Source organism: Acinonyx jubatus, chromosome D1 (genome assembly GCF_027475565.1).
Source record: "Acinonyx jubatus isolate Ajub_Pintada_27869175 chromosome D1, VMU_Ajub_asm_v1.0, whole genome shotgun sequence".
NCBI classification, from domain to species: Eukaryota; Metazoa; Chordata; class Mammalia; order Carnivora; family Felidae; genus Acinonyx; species Acinonyx jubatus.
In genome coordinates, this window is record NC_069390.1 from 94,992,541 (window position 1) to 95,012,203 (window position 19,663).

A 19,663-nucleotide genomic window follows, 5' to 3' on the forward strand; every position below is an offset into this window, starting at 1 on the left:
AATTCCCGGATCCTATGGGGGTGGGGGGTGGGCAGGCAACGGGGAGACTGGAAGAGGTGGAAGGAGGCCAGAGCAGGGAAATATCATCCTGATCTCAACAAAGGGGAGGAGGTGGATTGGGCAGGAGTAGCACTTACAGACGCCTAACCCGTGCTAGGCATGTGTCCTCCTTTGCAGATGGAGTGACTGCCCAAGGACACACAGCCCTAGCCAAGCTGGGATTCGAATAGAGGTCTGTGCTGTCTCCAGTACACTGTGCTACATTATGAAGGATACCATTTCTGTTCCTAACTTGGTGCCCGTGACTTGGGCAGAATATTTTTCGCTCTGAGGCTCAGTGCCCTCATCTGCAAGATAAAACGACAGAAAATCTCCAGGGCCCCTCTCTGCTCGAACATCCTATGCTTCTCGGATTCTAGGCCAGCCTGATTTCAGCCACACAGCCTGGCCCACAGACCCAGGACCCCCATTCTCACATCCCCTTTCCTGGTGTCCGGCCTGTGACTACTCACCAGCACAGTGTGCTTGTAGGCCCTGTGAATCACAATGCTGTAGCCAAACACGGTCACGTCCACCTGCTTGACCCACAGGGCCAGCGACGGGTCCCGGTCCTCATTCTTGGCTGTGACGACGAACATGGGGAAGGTGTCTGAGCTCGGCCTGTTTCCTGTGGTGCACAGGATGAGTGGGCAGCTGGTCTGGAAGTCAAAGGGGTAGCCGTCGAAGGTCAAGTAGTGGCCGTAGCCTGAGACGATGCAGGAGGCGTCGGTGCGGGGCTGGCAGTAGTACAGGCCGCCCTCCTCCATGCAGAACTCATCATCCCTGCATGGGACATTCTCACAGTGGACGCTGTTGTCCGAGCCGTTGCAATAGCAGAAGATCTGGCAGTCCAGGTCCACCCAGAAGGTCTCGTTGGTGGCAAGCTGGTGCCCCTCGAAGTTGCAGCCGCATTCGCTCCGGGTGACGCACTGGCTGCCTCGCAGGGCATAGCCCTCGTCACACTGACACGCCTCAGAGCAGGTGTCCACACAGATGGGGCCCAGCGCCAGGGTCTCACACGTCTCTGTACATGTCACGCACTCCTCGAAATGGCTGTTCTCCGGGCATTCCAGAGCTGAGGGTGGCCAAGGAGGAGACAGGAAAGGGAAAGAGGTCAGGGAGAGTGTGTGTGCGCTCACTGGATGCATGTGAGTGTGTGCACGCTGCACGTGCACTCTTACTTGCACAGCACAGTGAGCTCGATGAGTGCTGTGTGCTCTGGACTACTGTCAACCTCATTTGGGGTGACCAAAGGCTCAGTGAACGCCTCGTGTGCCTGTGCTCCCGGTGCGCTCAGCGCTCCACGTAGAAGATTCTGAGACGTTGAGCCTTAGCGAGCAGTCACTACATGCCAGGCACCGTTGTCGACTGTCTGGTGTGACTTTGCTCAACAACCTGGGAGGGTAAGAAAAGCCTCATCATCCCTATCTTACAGACAACAAACTCAAGTTCAGTGACTTAACTTAATCCAGCCCGTAAGTACCAGAGAGATTCGAATCCAGATCTCCCAATGCCAAGTCCCCTGACTCAAGGACTCTGGAGACTCAGAGACAGCGTCCTGGAAAGAATCAGCACTTTGGGGACCATAGAGACCTGTGGATACCATCTCTGAGGACAATATTTACCTAGTACAGTCATTCTGAGGATTAATGACCTAATATATGAAGTCTATAGTACAGTCTTATTAAATAGTATACCCGTCCCCTCCTCACACTTCCTTCTATTAGGATACACTTTATGTAGGCATTTTTACTCTACAGATTGACTCTGTCTTTGTCTGTCATTTCTCTGCTCCTCATGCCCTCTGGCCTCTTCTACCTCCTCTGCCCTTGGTCACCCCCTCCTTTTTTGCTCACATTCTCTCCCTTGCCTGGATGGACCTCACAAAGCCAAATCCTACCCATCTGTCAAGATTCGTTTCAAACCGCACCTCTGTCTGGAAGCCTTCCCTGATAGATCAAGTCTCTGAGTCACAAAGTACAGCACACGAAATGCTAACAGCACGTGCTGCTTACCATCATGGAGTTCTGGGCAACCTTTCCATGTCTTTTTATTTTTTTTTATTATTTTATTTTATTTTTTAAGAATTTTTTTTAATGTTTATTTATTTTTGAAAGAGAGACAGAGTGTGATCAGGGGAGGGGAAGAGAGAGAGGGAGATACAGAGTCCGAAGCAGGCTCCAGGCTCTGAGCTGTCAGTACAGAGCCCGACGTGGGGCTCGAACCCACGAGCTATGAGATCGTGACCTGAGCCAAAGTTGGAGGCTTAACCGACTGAGCCACCCAGGCGCCCCTCCATGTCTTTTTATTATTTTAGTCTGTCAGAATTCGACCTGGCCTGGGCATGGATGAATCCAGAGCCAGAAGAAATCTACCTACACATCTGTGTAGTCTAAAGATCTGTGGAGGTCCCCATCACCACCTGGAAGAATAGGATCTTGCCTTTTTAAAACATTCTTTAGCTTTTATGCATGCTATCCCTCCTTAATCGTGTTTTACAATCCAAGGACAGAGGGGACACCACAGAGAAATAAATTGCACGGCAATGAAATCTCTGCCCACAAGTACCGACTCTACAGTTCTGCACTATGTACTGAAAGCCAATCCTTTTCCTCTGGGCTAAAGGACCATCTCCACTCCCGTTGACTGCAATACCATACGGTTTTGGAGTTGAAGGCTAGTTCAGCACCGATTAAATATGTCTGTATGGAGGGATTTTCACATTTGTCTCTAAATTATGAATGTTATAACATTGACTGCAGGTTTATGGTGATAGCAAATAACATGACTTATTTAAATGGCTCTCACTTTATGACTTATTGTGTTGTCTGAATTTGTCTGAAAGTCTGGAACATACAGACGTGAAGTAATAAAACTTCCCCTGGCCCCTGAAATGCCTCTGTGAAATTATTTAATTGGGCAGCCTGGCTCCGCCGACAAGAAGGCTGGTTAAAAATATCTGAACACAGAAGCAGTGGTTGTCTCTTCCTAGGTCCAAAGAAGATCGTGTTCCTGATTTGCAGCTGTTGCCTGGTCCGATCCCCAGGATTAATGACCCTACGAGATCCTGACCAGATTAACCCCTTAGCACCCAAGTCTTCGTTAATCAAACATGCATACTCCCATCCTTCTTGCCAGACCCATGTACGCAAGGTCTGGCTGAGGCACGCTGGGGGATGTCTCAAGCATGAGCCCTGACCCTCCACCCGAGGAAAGCATGTTCTCCTGGGCTGCTTCTGTCCACATGTCTCTCTCTAAAAAAGGCATTTAAAAGAACTTCCTCCAGCTCGGCAGAAAGTAAGAACATGACAAAGGCGTGCCAAAAGGACATAGGAGGCAACTCGAAGGGCTCCCACAGCCCAAACCTGGAATAAGTTTAACACCAAGATCATTAACAAGTGTAATAGGAAATATAAATAATTGAAAAAATATGAATCTATGTGTCCATACTGATAAGATAGATGATTCACACTTAGGCTGCTATGTGTCCATCCATAGCTGAATGGATAAAGAAGTGGTGTGTATATATCTATATCAGTATCTACATCTATATCTATATCTGTATCTATATCTACATCTCTTTCGATATATATCCATATATATATAAGCATAGATAGATAGATGATAGATAGATAGATACACACAATGGAATATTATTCAACCATAAAAAATAATGAAATCTTACCATTTGCAATGACATGGATGGGTCTACAGGGTGTAATACTGAGTGAAATAAGTCAGTCAGAGAAAAGCAAATACCATATGATCTCACTCATTTGTAGAGTTTAAGAAACAAAACAAATATGGGCACCTGGGTAGTTCAGTTGGCTAAGTGTCTGACTCTTGATTTTGGCTCAGGTCATGATCTTACAGTTCATGAGTTCGAGCCCTGCGTCAAGCTCCAGGCTAACAGTGTGGAGCCTCCTTGGGATTCTCTCTTTCTCCCTCTCTCTGCCTTTCCCCCATTTGCGCGCTCTCTCTCTCTCTCTCTCTCAAAATAAATAAATAAAAACTTAAAAAAAGAAACAAAATAAATGAACAAAGAAAAAAAGACAAACCAAAAAGAAACAGACTATTGAATATAGAGAACAAATTGGTGGTTGCCAAAGGATGGGTGGATGGAGGGGTGAAATAGATCAAGGGAATTAGAAGTATTCTTATAGTGATGAGCACTGAGAATTGTATAGAGTTGTTGAATCGTACTGTACACCTGAAACGTATAAGAGTGAATGTTAATTATACTTTGATTTAAAAAAAAGGTGACTGAGATAGATAAATGAATGGATGGATGGATGGATATAAATAGATGGCAGGCAGACACACAGAAGAGATGGAAGACTGTTACTTATAGTAGACTGACATCTATTGTTTGGTCAAAGTGGACAGAGTGCTGGAGCTGGAAACCATCAGCTTGTAATCATCATGCTAAAGATTGATACAAGCAAAGGTCATCAATGGGCACTAAATTGAGGAAGGGGATTTTGATATCAGCCTACAGTTAGCATTTTGCCCCATTTGCTTTATCAATCTCTCACGCTCATTCTCTCTCTCTCTCTCTCTCTCTCTCTCTCTCTGCAGGATGCTTGCACCGTCTTATTAAAGTATCTTCCCACGGGTTGCTCATTAGTTGCAAGAGAAAAAAACACTGTGCCTGCAGAGTGGAGATATTTGACACCTGACCAGGGGACCAATGTGCCCATCACCACTGAGAGGAGGAGGCTGGATGGACACGGCCCCCACATGTGATGTGATACCGTGAGAAAAACACACATCACCTCTGCTGGAGTGTGAGAGGGGACGCACAGCAGAACCAAATCATGAGGAAACATCAGACCCAAATGGAGAGCCATTCTATTTTCAAAGGTGGGAGGTTGTCGTCTTTAAAAATGACAATAGAAGAGAAAAGAAAGTCAAGGAACTGTTCCAGATTGAGGGCAACCAAAGAGACGTGACAGCTCTAAACACAACATGTATCCTAGCCTAGATCCATATTGGGGGGAGGGGGATGCCATAAAGGACATTATGAGTCAATTGACAAAATTGAAATATAGATATTAAATGATTATATCAGTGTTAAATGTCCTAAGGTCAGTGAGTATACTGTGGTTCTGTAAATGACAGTCTTTATTCTAAGGAAATACACACTGAAGTATTTAGGGGGGCCAAGGGGTATGATGTATGTAACTTACTTGCAAATGCAGAGAGAGCGTGTGAGAGAGAATGATAAGGCAATGGGGCAAAATGCTAACTGTAGGTTAATCTGGGTAATGGCACACAGATATTCTTGCAACTTTTCTGCAACTGTGACATTATTTCAAAACAAAAAGTTTTGAGAAATAAACAAACTTAGAAAGAGATATAGTGGAAATGAGAGAAACAGATGTAGACGATGGAATCTTAATGGTGGCATCGGTTTGGGTTTAGGGCTGATCTTTTTGGTGGGAAAGGCATGGGTGCTGAAGTCCAGGTGGGGTTAGTTGTTGCTCCAGGCATGGGTCCTGCCCTCCCAGCCACTCCTTCTCCTGCCTTTCTACATCACTGTTCCCACCAGCCTCCCCCATCGCCTAAGGGGCTATATGTCAGGTCTTCTCAGCAATTATTCTAATTACTGCCAATACTGGCACTGCCCTGCTGAGAGGGGTCAGATACTCTGGGCACAAAGTGAAAAAACCAACGTGGGACTCTTCATAGCCATTGTCAGGCTTGCCCCAGGGAGCAGTGCTAATCTCTACTCCGCGAAAGGCACCCTGACCGATCACTTTCTGTTGAAAGAACGGAGCCCTCCTTTGCCAAGAAAGAAGACACCGATGGAGCCATCACAAAGACTCCCAGTCTTTGATATGACGTGTATCCTCCACTAGATAAAAGCAGGAGTCAATGGGATGGCTAATCCTTCTACAGTGAAGAGATACTGTGTGATTAGAAACAGAAATAAAGGCGAGGAACAGTTTGGTTGGGGGTGATGGGCCTTCCAAAGGACACATCAGATGAGGAGGCTACACACCAGAGTCAGACTGCCCCGGAGCTCAATTCCCCCACCTCCCCGGGGGCCTCCCGCATCAGGTAGCCCCGACTTACGGCAGAAGTCATAGGTCCGCCAGGGGCCCACCTCCACGTCGGCGTTCTTGCACGCGCTTGCGTACCGGGCCACGGAGTCACAGAGCTCCGACTCATTGCCTCCGCTCTGGCACAGACGGAAGAGGCAGGTGCGGTAGTAGGCGGTGACGTTGACCACTCCATGGCACTCGAGGAAGGAGCTGTTGGAGGGGTCATTGATGATGCCACACCTGGAGCGGCTCCGATAAAATTTGAGCAGCTCCGAATCATTGTTGCAGGCCTTCAGCAGGTCCCCACACTCCCCGTTGCAGATCTCCTCGAAGGTCGTCCAGCTTTCCAGGAACACCGCCAGGTTGTCCGTGCACTTGCCGTTGGGGAGACAGAACTCATCGCTGGCGTTTGCATTGAAGAAGCCACACAACCCGCCGGTGCAATTGAAGTAGGTGGTGGACAGCCGGATGTACAGCAGTCCGATGTCTGTGTATTGGACCGTCACAACACCCCTCGACTCTACTGTCGTGCTGTTTTTGTTGCGATAAATTTCCAGCTTCCCCGAAGGATGGAAAAATGGTAATTCTACCTCCTGGCCATTCAGCTGAAAAAAATCAAATCACTCTCATCACTTCCAGATGCGCTCAGAGTACCCACCGTTTCCTAGGCTATGAAATAGAGACACGGTTCTGCCCGGCGACTCACCCTTTGAGAAAATGTCAAGAAGCTGACAGTCTATGGACACCACACAGACAGACGCAAACTGTTTTCTCATGGGCACCTCTGTTTCTTTCTTTCTACCCCTCCGATTCAACACATTTGCTGTTTCTCTGCGTATACATACGACCCTAGTCTAGCCCCAAACAACAGTGAAATGTGAGTAGACGTGGTCTTGATACACACGTGGCTTTCTCCTTCTGCGTGATGGCTCCTTTTCGCTGGTGGCGCCCCTTCTTCCCCACCGTTCTGGCCCCTTCCTTTCCTTCAGATTTGTTCCTGTGCCCTAGCCCCTCGGAGGCATATAGTTATCTAGCTGTCCATCCACCTTATCTACCTTTTATTATTCTTTTAATAAATTAATCTCTGCCAGTGTGTCAGTGGGAATGAAAACAGCTTTTTCAGTCTGCGGAGGTGTGTTTCCTCTTCTTGCACAGCACAGCACCACGCTGACTTCTGTCTTCCAAATTAGACTTCATGTTGGGCTAGGAGCAGGGAGGCCTGCCCTCCCGTCATGCCAGCTCTGCCACCACTCAGCTGTGAGCTCCCCATCCCTCGCTTAGCCCCTGGGGTCTTCATGTGCAAACAAACAGTTGTACTAGATGATTCCTAACGGTCTTTCTTCAACTAATGATGTGGATGCCTAACAACGAATATTTTAGACTGGGTCAGAGGGGCAGGAGGTGCGATGGCAGGAACCCTTTGCCTGACCTCAATGGGTTCCCATCTACAGGGAGGAGAGTCGGTATAGTACAAGGTAAAAAGCACAGACTTTGAAGCCAGCCTGCCTGGGCTCACATATCACTCTATGGCTGTGTGTCCCTGAGGAAGTTACTTAGCCTCTCTGTGCCTCGTTTTTCTCGTATGTGAAAGGTAAATGAGGATGAAAACACATCCCCCATAGGTTAGGCGTGACAACTGCTTAGACTAGCGCTTGGCACACGGTAAGCGTCCGGTAAGCATCGGCTGTTACGGAGACCTAGTCCTGCTTTAGCTGTATCTAATTTGAGAGACTCCAGCCTCACTCCATTTCACCCCTGGGGAGACTGATTCGGTGCTGAACGTTAGGCAGCGCTCCCACTTCGGAGCCGTTGCCTTCCTGGAATCCACTCATGGTCAGAGCCAGAAAGGCATACCCGAAGAGTTCCTTCGCTTGGTGAGACGCATCAGAAAAGCCCCAAGGGCAGCCGGAGTCTTACCTTGACTTCCGAAGCCCCAACTCCTCCGATCTTGACCTCCTGGTCAGCCACCAGGATGCGAACGCCTCGCAGCCAAGCAGGCCCCGCATCGGGCTTCTTCTTGTTGATGTCAATTTCCAGATACTCGGGCCGCTCGGGGCAGGTCTTGAGGAGGGTGTAGGAGAATTCGGTGGGGAAGGCGTAGGCCACGCCGTCGAAGGTGTGCAGCACCTGGTTCTGGCTGAGCAGGCACACGGTCTCGCGCTTGGGGAAGCAGCCCTGGTAGCCGTCCTCCACGGCGCACACCTCCCCGCTGCGGCACGTCTTGTTGAAGCAGTAGATGTCCCCGCCCTCCTCGCACAGGCACTGCACCGTGCAGTCGGCCGTGGCCCAGAAGAACTCCCCCATGGTGTAGTAGTGACCGTCGAAGTCGCAGCCGCACTTGTGCAGCGGGACGCACTGGCTGGTGCTGAGGACAAAGCCTTCGTTGCACTCGCAGCCCTCGGTGCAGGGCGTGGCGCAGTTCTGGGAGGCCGTCAGGTCAGAGCAGGTGTCCGGGCAGCTGCTGGTGCACACGGAGTAGTGGCTGAAGCTCGGGCACTGCACCGTGGATACTGACGTAGGGGAGAGGAGAGAGCGTGACAGCAGATGAAGGCCCCGGGGTGGTGACCGTGGGGAGCCACCACACACGGGAGCCCCACGGGGAAGGGCGCTCATCGGGCGAGAGACTTTGCGATTGCACCCGCAGAAATCAGCTCGCTGCTTTGTGACAGCTATGGGGCAACGAGATCGCATCGTGAACTTTTGACTCTCGGGCGATCATCTTGACTGAATTACACTCCAAGTGGCGATCCTAACTGGACTACACTGATTACTCAACATCGATTTATTACTGGATGATCTACAACCACTCAGACGCTCTAAGACCTTCGGCTGATGGACAGAGAAGTCGATCTGACCTTAAACAGCATAACCTATTCTTAAGAGGAAATAAATCCAACTTGCAGGAGAAAAGAAAAGATGAAAAGGTGGTTGGGGCCATTTGCAAACATGAAACTTCTTACAGGGAGGCACTCAAAATACTTAAGTGAAGACTATAAAAGACGATGAGCGAAGACTATGAAAATGAGTACTCTAGGATCTTAAAAATAAGAAAGAACCTTGGTTATAGGAAAGAATTTGTGTGTCTGCACTTCCAGGAGACTGGGTTGGAGCTAGAGGTCTCCTCAAGGCCCTTCTTGCCTCAGAAGCCTCTGGTTCTCATTTTAAGAACGTGGGAGTCTACATAAATGCTTGAGTCGGGTCGAATCCAAGAGGCAGGGGCTCAAGGGGCTGCTAAACTAGCTGTCTGAATTAACTGGAATTCATAGCGCTAACGTGAGAGAGAGGGGGTGGGCAATGTGGAAGATAGGACCACTAAGGGGAAAAAGTAGCCATTACAGGCAATTTGCTTAGGTAATTTGGATGTTCTTAGATTATACAAGGATCAAAAAAAAAAAATCCATAATCAATCTCAACTTGAGTACGCTCCTGGCATACTTAGAGGCTGGTCAGTCACACAACAAGCAATAAGAAAACACGGTCTCTTCGTAGTTGGATCAATTCTCTGAGAATTGAACCTGATACACGATTTTGTGAATCCAACATGTACTGAGGGGGAAGAAAAATCTCCCTTTGGTCTCGGAACTGAAAGAAACTTTGAAACCTTCTCATCTGTGTGGGAATCTAAAATGCACAGACATAATGTTCTGTATACCCATGTGGAAAAACCAAGGGCCAGGAGAGAAACAGAATTCCAAGACGCTGAGTTGTTTTTACTTGTTTGCTTGCTTGCCTGTTTTAAAAGTTTATATAATTACGAAAAGAGAGGTTTAAGTGGGATAGAAGGAGAAAACCGAGACAACTAAGTCGTACAAAATGCTTCATGCGAAAAGGTAATTCAAAAGAAGCTGAATTTCCCCACGCTGTTAGGGCTTTCTCCTAACCACCTAGTGCTTCTGAAAAAGGGCCTTCTTTCCTGATGTTCTGTGCTCCCTGGCTGCAGCCCTTTTCCCATTGGCACCAGTGGGTCAGCGAAAACACGGCAGAGCAAGAGACACAGAACCTAGAGGGACGGAAGGCGGAGAAGAGTCAAAGAACAGTTGCTGTTGGTTCCACTTGGGAGGTGAATTTCCCCCAAAGCTGGTTATGATTACTCAGACCAGTGTCTGTGCTTGCTCAGTGGCCACAAATACAGCCACCTTCCCTCTGAACACCCACCTCCCTTCTTAACTCAGGGATAGCCATCCCTGGGACAGGGCCTTCCTCGCGTCAAGCATTTCCTGCCACTCACTCCCTGTTTCTGGACCATTTGTGCTCAGATGGTTTTCTTGTTTTCTGGCTATGGTATTGGGTGGGCAGGAAAAGGAAGGATCCTTTTTGCTGTTCATTCTTCATAACGTGTGGCTATGTTAACCTCACCCTCACTCTTGGGCAATTTGTCTTAACAAGGAGAGTTTTGAGGAGCCCGGAAACCCTCTCCCTGGCCCCCTGCGCGAGCACGCCCTTCCATTTGGATGGGATGCCAGCTTACCACACCCAGTCTGGACCCGCCAGTCTCCGATTGGAATGCCGAGGGCCTGGCACACGAGCGCGTAGGCCTGGATGGCTTGACAGAGGAGTGTCCCATTGTCCCTCACGCTGCACAGGTCATACACACAGCTGTGCACAAAGGCTGTGGGGTCCACGACAGTGCCACACTCCCACAGGGGGCCGTCTGTCTTGTTGAGGAAGCCGCAGTAGTCCGAACCAAAGAAGAGGGCTTCCGTGGCTGTGTCACACAGAGTGCAGTTGTCCACACAGCCCGAGTCGCACTTCCAGTCGGCATGGTAGACCCGCCAGCTCTCTCCGAGATCCAGGACAGACATGGCCGGCCTGCCGTCAGGGCGGAGGAAGTCATCCAGCGGGTTTTTATTGTAGTTCCCACAGAGCCCACACGTGGAGTTTATGTAGGAGCCTGGGATGGAAATGGAGGCGTAGTGCTGGCCATCAAACGTCACTAAGAGCCCAAAATCCGTTTCCACGGCAGTTGACATGCCACTCTGGTAGATTTTCACCGCCCCCAAGTCTAAGGTGACCGGCAAGGAAGTCACTAGGTCATTAACCTGCCAACAACAGTAACAATAAAAGGCAGGTGAGCAGGTGCCAGGGCAATGGGTCCCGGGGAGGTCGGGAAAGGGAGGCCAAAGCACTCTCCAGAGAGAATGGTCCCCCCCCCCCCCCGCCCCGGATGGCCTAGGCTCCAGTAAGCTTGACTTCTGTTAAGGCAGAGGCCTGGGGGAAGCCACAAAAGCGGGGTGGCGTGGGCCAGCCAAGCACTGTGCATTTGAGACATGACAGGCATTACCACTACTGCCCTAGACTCCTCTGGGGACCAGATGGTTGTCAACCCTTCCTGGCTGGCTCTAGGGCTGGCTTCAAGTCTCTTGGTGAAAGACTAGTGATGCTGTTTTCCTTTTCACTCGTCTAAATTCATTCTTTAAGTCTCCACTGAAGTCACATCCTTTTCATGACCTCGTCACTGCCTATAGCACTCCCTGATCCCTCCTCCCAGCTGAAATGTGTGCCATGCTGCCCTGGTATTATTCTCTGAGTGCATCACCCTGTCACCTCCTGGTACCAGGACTACATCATGTAATCATTCAGCAACACGAACAAACGTGAACACCTACTGTGTACCAAGCACTATGTTAGGTGCTAAGGAATAAAGAAATAAAGAATAAAGAAAATAATTGTCCCCACCCCTCATGGAGGTCCCGGTCTACTGAGAAAGAGAGACACAAATAGATATTTATAATACACTATTTTAAATACGCATTAATGGATCATACAATGGGAGGATAGCAAGTGACCACTATATCCAGCCTAGGGGGGGTCACACAAGACTTTTTGCAGGCCGTAAGTCTGCCCTGGGTCTTTGAAGATGAACAGAAGTAGACAAAGGAAGACTGGGCTCAGGGAATTCTAGGACAAGAGAGTAAAGGCGGGTGGTTAGGAACAGCTACGTGAATACGGGGTTGCCCATTGGGCGGGGTGGCCAGAAACAAAGCTGGAGACACGAGCAAGGTCCACGGTCCATTTAGTCAACACATGGCAATTTAGGCCTCTCTGTGTGCCATGCACTGTTCTAAGAGTTGGGGATTCGCTTTGAGTGAAATGGACACAAATCTCTGCCCCACGGAACTTATATTTTAGTTGAGGAGACCGAAACCAAACAAAATAAGTAAAACATATAGGTATGCCAGGTTGAGCAATTATGCAGAAAAACAGAGCAAGGAATGGGGATCACAAGTGCCGGGGAAGAGGGTTTTTAACTTGAAATAGGATGGTCAGGGAAGGGGATATTTGAGATGAGGAAGCAAGCCAGGAGCTTATCTGGGGTGACAGTGGATCACGCAGAGGTGACAGCCAGGCCCAAAGGTGGCGTGTGCCTGGGTGCTCCCGGCACGACTGGAGCAGAGACAGCAAGGAGAGGGCAGTGGCAGATGATGCCAGAGAGATAAGGGCAGCCAGAACAGGTAGACCTTTGTCGGCTATTGTAAAGCCTTTGGCCTTGACTCCAAGCAAGATGGAGAGCCAAGAGTGTGTCTAGGGCAAAGGATGGACGTGATCTGACTTCCATCTTAAAAGAATTCCTCTGGCTTTCGTGTTGGGTGCAGACCCTGGAGGGCCTTTTAAGCCATGTTTTAAACAAAACAAATTCCATAAAAGCAAAAACAACTTGGATTTCTATGCTGCAGAGAAAGCCCCAAAAGGTTTTAAGTAAGGGAATGACATAGTCAGATTTGCATTTCAGAAAGCCCACTCTGGCCAGCAGGTCAAGATTAGAAGCAGAGAAACCAGACAGGAAACTGATGCAAAAATCCAGGGGCGATGGAGCATGAGGGACTAAACTACATACAGACGTGAGAGAGTGGGACAAGCTCATGGAGTCTGCTCAGTAGGACCTCGTGGGTTTTTTTGCAGCGGGGAGCAAGAAATGGGGAACAGTCAAGGGCGAGTCTCAAGTATCTGGCTCACGTGAGTGGTGGCTTGAGAAGCCTCCAACAAAGAGAGCTCATTTTCTTCTTTTTCACATTTAACACGCCCAGCACCTGTAGACGTCACGTTTATAGTCTGGGATGGGAAGGTTATCCTACGTCAGTCCTAGATGGGACACACTGTGAGTGCACAGTCATTACATTGGAACTATATCGATTTCGGGCACACGGGAAGGAAAAGGGTCTTTACGGCCACCATTGTAGCTACTTCCTCAGTCTTCCAGGAAGTGAGGCAGTAGCCTATCTAAGCATCTCTCCAAGATTTACCATCGCAGATGTCTTGTGCCATGGCCTGCCTCTAATGGGGGGGGGGGGACCAAAAAAATAGGCTTGAGAAATAAACTATCCTACAGAGAGCTACAAGTAGAGAGAAAAACCTAGGAATTGATCGATCTATCCTTATCTCCTAGGTAGCAGTTTAGCCGACAAGGGTGAGAAAAGCCATGTTATAAGGAAGGTCAGCTAGCAAGAACCCTGGATGACCATCATGTACTGTCCATGCTGAGACGGAGAATGAACTCTTCCCCGAGGTTAGTATAACTGTAAGTTCCAGGTATGCCCACTGACCAATGCTGGCAATGGCCAATGTCACCTGCCAGCCATATAAGCTCTGAGCCTCAATTTCCTCAATGGCCTCCTCCACTCTCTCTCAAGCTCCTGCTAACAAAGGGCAGTCTTCTGTGTCTCGAAGCAAAAGCCATGGGGTGAACCGTCTCTGGATATTACAACAGTCCCCCCGGTTCCTCTGCATCGGATCTTGATCCACTTAGACTGACATAAGCCCTAGGCTGACCATGGGCACCACCATTTCCCAGTTTCTACCCTTCTCCCTGGTATAAGTGTTCATTGCAACCCCGTTCATTCCCAACAGAAAACATGTCTCCGTTTAAACCACCGATTAGAGAGATACTGCGTTTGTCCCCTACAGTGCTCTGAGAAGGAGCTCTTGGGTGATTTCTTCTTTCAACCCCCCGGCCTCAACTCTTGACTAGCCAAGGGTAACTGGACCTCTTCTCATCACTTCCCTTCTTCTCCCTGTATTCTAGCCACTTTCCTCTCTGATACTGTCTCTCCTAGGATGTGGGTACTGGGTGGGAGGGCGGGGTGAGGAGAGAGAACTAGAATTGTAGAAGCATAGGTCTTAGAACTAAAAGGGATTTGGGTGGCAGTGGAAATGTGGGAAACAGCATGTATTAGGTGCCCACTGTGTGCCAGGCTGTGTACTAGATGTCACACGTGGCTGTTCTATTTCATCCCCAGGACAAACTCAGAAAGACCTTATCATCTTCCCCTTTTGCAGATGAGGAAATTGAGGTTCAGAGCTTGCACGGCTGGGAGGTGACAGGGCCTGACTCTCATGAGCTGGGCTCCAAAGCCACTGCTTTTTGCTGCCTTTATCCCAGTGCTAAGGAGAGGTAGCCATACTGCGGCCATAGAGCCCTGCCTCCTAGACACTATCACCCCATTTTACAGATGGAAAAAAAGAAGCCCAAAGCACACTCAGCCGGCAGTGGTCACACAGGGATTGTGCGGATCTGACCCCAGAGTCCGAGTTCTTCCTCCCCATATGCTATTTGGCCTTGAAGCCCTTTTCAATGGGGCACCCTAAACTACCTGAGTTTATTTGGGGGAGAAATATGAAAACTGATAAGTATTAGCTAGAAGGAGACATTTATTATATTATGGATGTTAGTTGGCTGTCTTTAGCCCCCATTAGCATACGCAATCCTAAATTGTTTGCTTTGTTATTTGCAAACAATCCAAAGGGGGGGAAATCCATATACAGGAACCAGTCCCCAGCATATGGAGAAAGGGGATCTATATGTTGCAAGAACAGATCTTGCTGGCCATTCCGGCCAGGCCGAGTGTGTCTGGAGAAGTCAGCTGCCTCACAGGCATTTCAAAGCCTCCTTCTGGCTTCCTATCCCTCTCCCTGCCTGTCCCCATTTGACCCTGGGTGGGGGCTCCACTGTCCGTGGAGTCACCCCCCCCCACCCAGCAGAGCAGGTGTATCCAGAGACACTGGGAAGCCGTTTGGCCAAAGGAAAAGGAAGCCATTGTTAGCTCACAGTTGGAGTCACATAACCTTTTCTTTCTGAAACATTTACATTCACGTCCACATCTCCCTGTCGCTACAGAAAATTGAGGAATCCTTGCCCTATGCCTGGACGATGGAAAAGAGCCACACAAAATTAGCAGAGCTGCTGGGCCTGAAAGAAATGGCAATGCTCCTTTCCTTCTGAAAAAACAAAACAAAAAAAAAGTCTGACTGTGAGTGAAAAAGATTTTTAATCAAAATGGAAAATAGAAATAAAGCATAAAGCTTTCTTCCTCAACTACAGATATCATACACATCCATCCCCACAATACAGGCAAGCAGGAGAAAGCTGGGGAACATTTTTCTGGCTTGAAATAGTAGCATCTATCTACAAGAATAAGTATTGTGCTCAACAGCACAATAGAAATTTAAAAGGGAAAAACGTCAAACTTCCGTACCCCCAACTCTGACCTTGATTTCATATGCAGAACTGTCCCTAGAGAGACTAACCAAATAACAGGCAAACTGGCATTTCGGCCACAGTAAAACCTCACTTTTCTAATTATGACCATGATAAGCTGCAAAGACCTAGGCCAGGCAGAGCCAGAAAAAGTGGAATTAGTTCCTCGGTCCTGCCTTTTGTTGGACACACTGTGTCAATTAAAACTACAACACATATTTTAAAAAGAAAGAAAGAAAGAAAGAAATCCCCGCATTGGCATCAGTTCTGGTTTGTAATCTCCGTAATGACCTCCATGCATGGGGATTAAGGATCGCACGGGGTTGCGCAGTCAACCCCTCGTGGTCTTGGTTATTATTGCTTGAATAAATACACGGTTGCAACAAGGTTTTCATTAACATTATGAAAATTGGGGCCTCCACAAATTGAGTAATTGCCAGTGGCTTCTTGCTCTCCCTCCTTTGCGGACGTGCCTGCCTGAAATCCAGGTGGGCAGTGACAGGAATCATCTGCACACGCTAAACGGACCGGCAGATATCCACTTTCCCCTCTCTTATTCCAGGCAGGAGTGGGAACCTGTTGGAGGGTGTTTGGGCAGAGCCTTCTCAGAACCTTCCCACCGGCGTCGTGAAAGAGCTCAGCAAGCCTGCTTCCGGGGGGGCCCTCACCAGCGGTGCCTCTGGAAACACCAATCAATTTGGAGCTTTTTCCAACAATGCAGCAGTAGATTTTGGGCAAACAGGACGGGGGTGGGGGTGGGGGAGGGTTGTTAATGAAAGGCCGTACTGAGTTATGGATGTATACTGTGTGTTGGCACACCATCTCCAGGGCATGACCATGTAGCTGCTGCTATTGCAAGCCAGGTCCCTGAGAAACTCAGCCTACCTCTCTTCCCAGTTACTTTTGAGCTTGGACATGTGGGCATGTATGCACGTATGTGACAGAGTGTGTATGTGTGTGTGTGTGTGTATGTATTTATGAGGTAACCAGCAATTTCAGTGTACTTTAAGTTATATAGTAGAAAGAAATATCAAGGAGAGAGCTGAGGTTGGCTCTTGTACAAATAAAATTTAGCCTAGTTAAAAAAATGTTACAAGCTATTTGCAGAGAAAGCAGAGCCCTGAATCTCTTCTGTACAAACATCACACAGCAGAACCAGCAGATCTGAGGAAGTCTTCCCCCGGCTCAAGATTCTCCAGCTTCTCCAGCTTCCCAGGAGGGCTGAAGAGGGTCTCACCTTGACTTTTCCATAGCTTCCTTTGGGGATGAGAATCTTGTAGCCATTCACCTCCACAGAGAGCTCCTTCACCCAGGAGACGGCTGAGCCCCCGCGGTGTTCGTTTTTGGCCTCCACGCTGAAGAAGGGGAGGCTGGAAGTCTGCAAACACTGTCGGGCCAACAGGTAGGCACAGGAGCCTTGGAAGTGGAAGAGGAAGCCATCAAAAGTGTGGTAGTGTGGCTCCCCAAACACCACACACGTGCTGGTCTCCACGGGGCTGCAGTAGAAGAATTTGCCTTTGGGTTCGCACACTTCGTAGGGGCTACAGGAGGCCTCCTGGCAGTAGATCTCATTGTTGAAATCTAGACAGCGGCATTTGATGGTACAGTTCAGGTCATCCCAAAACACCTCCCCTCGCCGAAGGAACTGTCCTGGGGAAGAATGACATTAGAGCCAACATTTATTGAGCATTTACCCTCCAGGCCAGGCGCCGGGCTGAATGCTTTTCCTGCATTCTATCATGGAATCCACACAAGAGCCCTATTTGGCAGGTATTATCGGCCTCACTCGATGAAAGAGGAAACTGAGGCTAAGGGGAGGTTGAGTCACCAATTCAGCCCAGAGCGCTCAGCCCCTCAGGAGCGAAGCCAGGGTTCTAAGCCGAGGCTGTGGGAATCCAGTCTACCTCTTGGCATCATCGTCTCCACGGCTAGAGAGCACACTCTCATTCAAGGGAAGACACGTCATCTTAATCCATGGCAAAGGCTGTGACGCACGGGAGTCGTACCCTTCCTTCCAGGGAGAAGAAGAAGGGTACTCCAGAAACAGGCCCAGCTTTCCCTGGAAACTTAGCAACACAGATTCCTCCCGTGCTAACTTGTTCACTCATCCGTTCATTCAGCAAACATTTGCTGAGGGCCCAGTATGTGCCGGAAGAGATCAATAAGCATGAATCAGGAGGCAGACACACAAGTTTAAATCCCAGGCTCCCTGGGAGGGTTCTGGAAAGGGCTGAACTCTAGCTTCAAGGGCTCATAAATCGTGCAAACACTGCTTAGGCAGAACGTACATGATACAAGTTGCCTTCTCTCTCACCCTAGGTAGGACCTGTCCTTATCCACCGGCAGAACTTCTAGACAGAATCCAGGTTAGGAGGAGAGTGAGGTTGGGGGAGGGATGTCCTTTATGGGATGTACTAATTTTAATATGTGCTACTGTTTATTTGGCAGACAATCAGGCTTTGAAACAATTCCCAGGGGCGCCCGGGGGGCTTAGTCGGTTAAGTGCCCGACTTCGGCTCAGGTCATGATCTCACGGTTTGTGGGTTTGAGTCCCGCGTCAGGCTCTGTGCTGACAGCTCGGAGCCTGGAGCCTGCTTCGGGTTCTTTGTCTCCCTCTCTCTCTGCCCCTCCCCTGCTCGCGCTCTGTGTCTCTCTCTCAAAAATAAATATTTAAAAAATCAAAAAAATAATAAAAAATAAAACCAGTTTCCTAAATCAAAGATCTCCCCCCACCAAAAACTCAAACTTTGCCAGTAATTAATATCAACCCTCAACTGAAAAGGAAGCGTCTCTGGGCTGGGGCCTGCGATCTTGTCCTCGGCTGGGTCAGAGCCAAGAGACCGAGAAAATGGTCACAAACCCCGCAGCCAACTTCCAAGACCACCGGCTTACTTCTATCTGCCTCAGTGTTCTAACCTGTAAAGGGCGGGGGGCAGTGCTATTTTCTCATCCCTGTCCCATGGGGAACAGCGATGCCACAACCAGTCCACATACACAAGTTGATAGAGGCGGAAGCATTTGTAAATTGAAACATGTCTGAAAAGGAAAGCATCACAACATGAAGAAATGTAAGTGACGTCCTACATCAGGAGTTGACTGTTTGAAACTGTAGTTTGGAAAGATTGGTCAGGTTCGTCTCTAGAACTGAGTACTCAGTGAACGGCATAGGCTGCAAGACGACCCCAAGCAGAGAGCATGGGCGCATCCGGAACAGTCTTTTCTGTATCCGTGCAACAGGAACGACGATGTCTCCACAGGCAATTATGTTTCATACCTGCTGAGAATAGAGCCCAAATGTGGGATAATAGATTTATTCACATTCCCAGCAGGTCATATGCATCAGCCCCGAAGACAGGCCCCGAACCTCAATGCTCTTTGGCACCGGTCCAGGCTGCATATATTTTAACAGCCTCCGCTAAGTATGATTTCCAGTCTCTGCTTTCAGGCTTCCAATAAATGAGAGGAAAATGCCTTTGAATAGAGGAGGATTGGACCAAAAGGTAGACTCTCTGAGATAATTCTGTTTGCAAAGCGATGATATAATAAACCAGCTCTATGCAAATCTCCCCCTGCTATCACCCAGGCCAAACCCGATTCTCATTAGATTGATATATGCCTAGTGGCACATAAAAATGCACAGCAGTCTGTATAAGGATATTGAATTTGCCCTGTATGTGAAACCCAAACCCATAACTCAGGAGGAAAAGAATGAAGTCAAAGTGGAGACTTTGTACACGGCTGGCATCCGACCAACTCCACAGCTCTGCAAGCCAATGTTTTCCATTATCACGGCATTTCATTCCCAGGGCTCAGGCAAGAGGCTGTCACTGGGCACTCAGGTTGCACGGCCACAGCCAGTCGGCTCTGTGATGCTTGGACACAGGGGCAGAGGCACTGGGTACGTCTAGTCCGGGCCGTCAAGGGGAGATAGAGAACATGGCATTGGTCTTGTATCTCTCACAAGACCTTAAGTGGAGCTGTATTTACACTCTGTATGGGAGCAGGGCACGATCTCTGCAAGACTGGTGAGCTCAAGAGCTAGATTCTTTCCCAGCCGGTTTCATACCGGCTTAGCTCCAAATCATTTATTTGCTAATTTTGGAAT

General features: G+C 48.8%; 1 protein-coding gene and 1 long non-coding RNA gene across 2 annotated transcripts in view; one reads left to right on the top strand and one right to left on the bottom strand.

Moving 5' to 3' along the window:
* LOC128311916 (uncharacterized) overlaps positions 1-18,198 on the top strand; it is a 34,067-nt gene extending 15,869 nt beyond the window's left edge. The window contains exons 2-4 of the long non-coding RNA XR_008290606.1: positions 4,618-4,902; positions 13,475-13,590; positions 17,878-18,198. This is a non-coding gene — a long non-coding RNA (uncharacterized LOC128311916). The remainder of the gene's footprint in view (positions 1-4,617; positions 4,903-13,474; positions 13,591-17,877) is intronic.
* Positions 1-19,663, bottom strand: part of TECTA (tectorin alpha) — a 70,733-nt gene that overhangs the window by 38,337 nt on the left and 12,733 nt on the right. The window contains exons 6-10 of the mRNA XM_027036760.2: positions 16,796-17,208; positions 10,555-11,125; positions 8,004-8,596; positions 6,118-6,691; positions 513-1,114 (exon numbers count right to left, since the gene is read on the bottom strand). Coding sequence (XP_026892561.2) covers positions 513-1,114; positions 6,118-6,691; positions 8,004-8,596; positions 10,555-11,125; positions 16,796-17,208 — 2,753 coding nt within the window. The remainder of the gene's footprint in view (positions 1-512; positions 1,115-6,117; positions 6,692-8,003; positions 8,597-10,554; positions 11,126-16,795; positions 17,209-19,663) is intronic.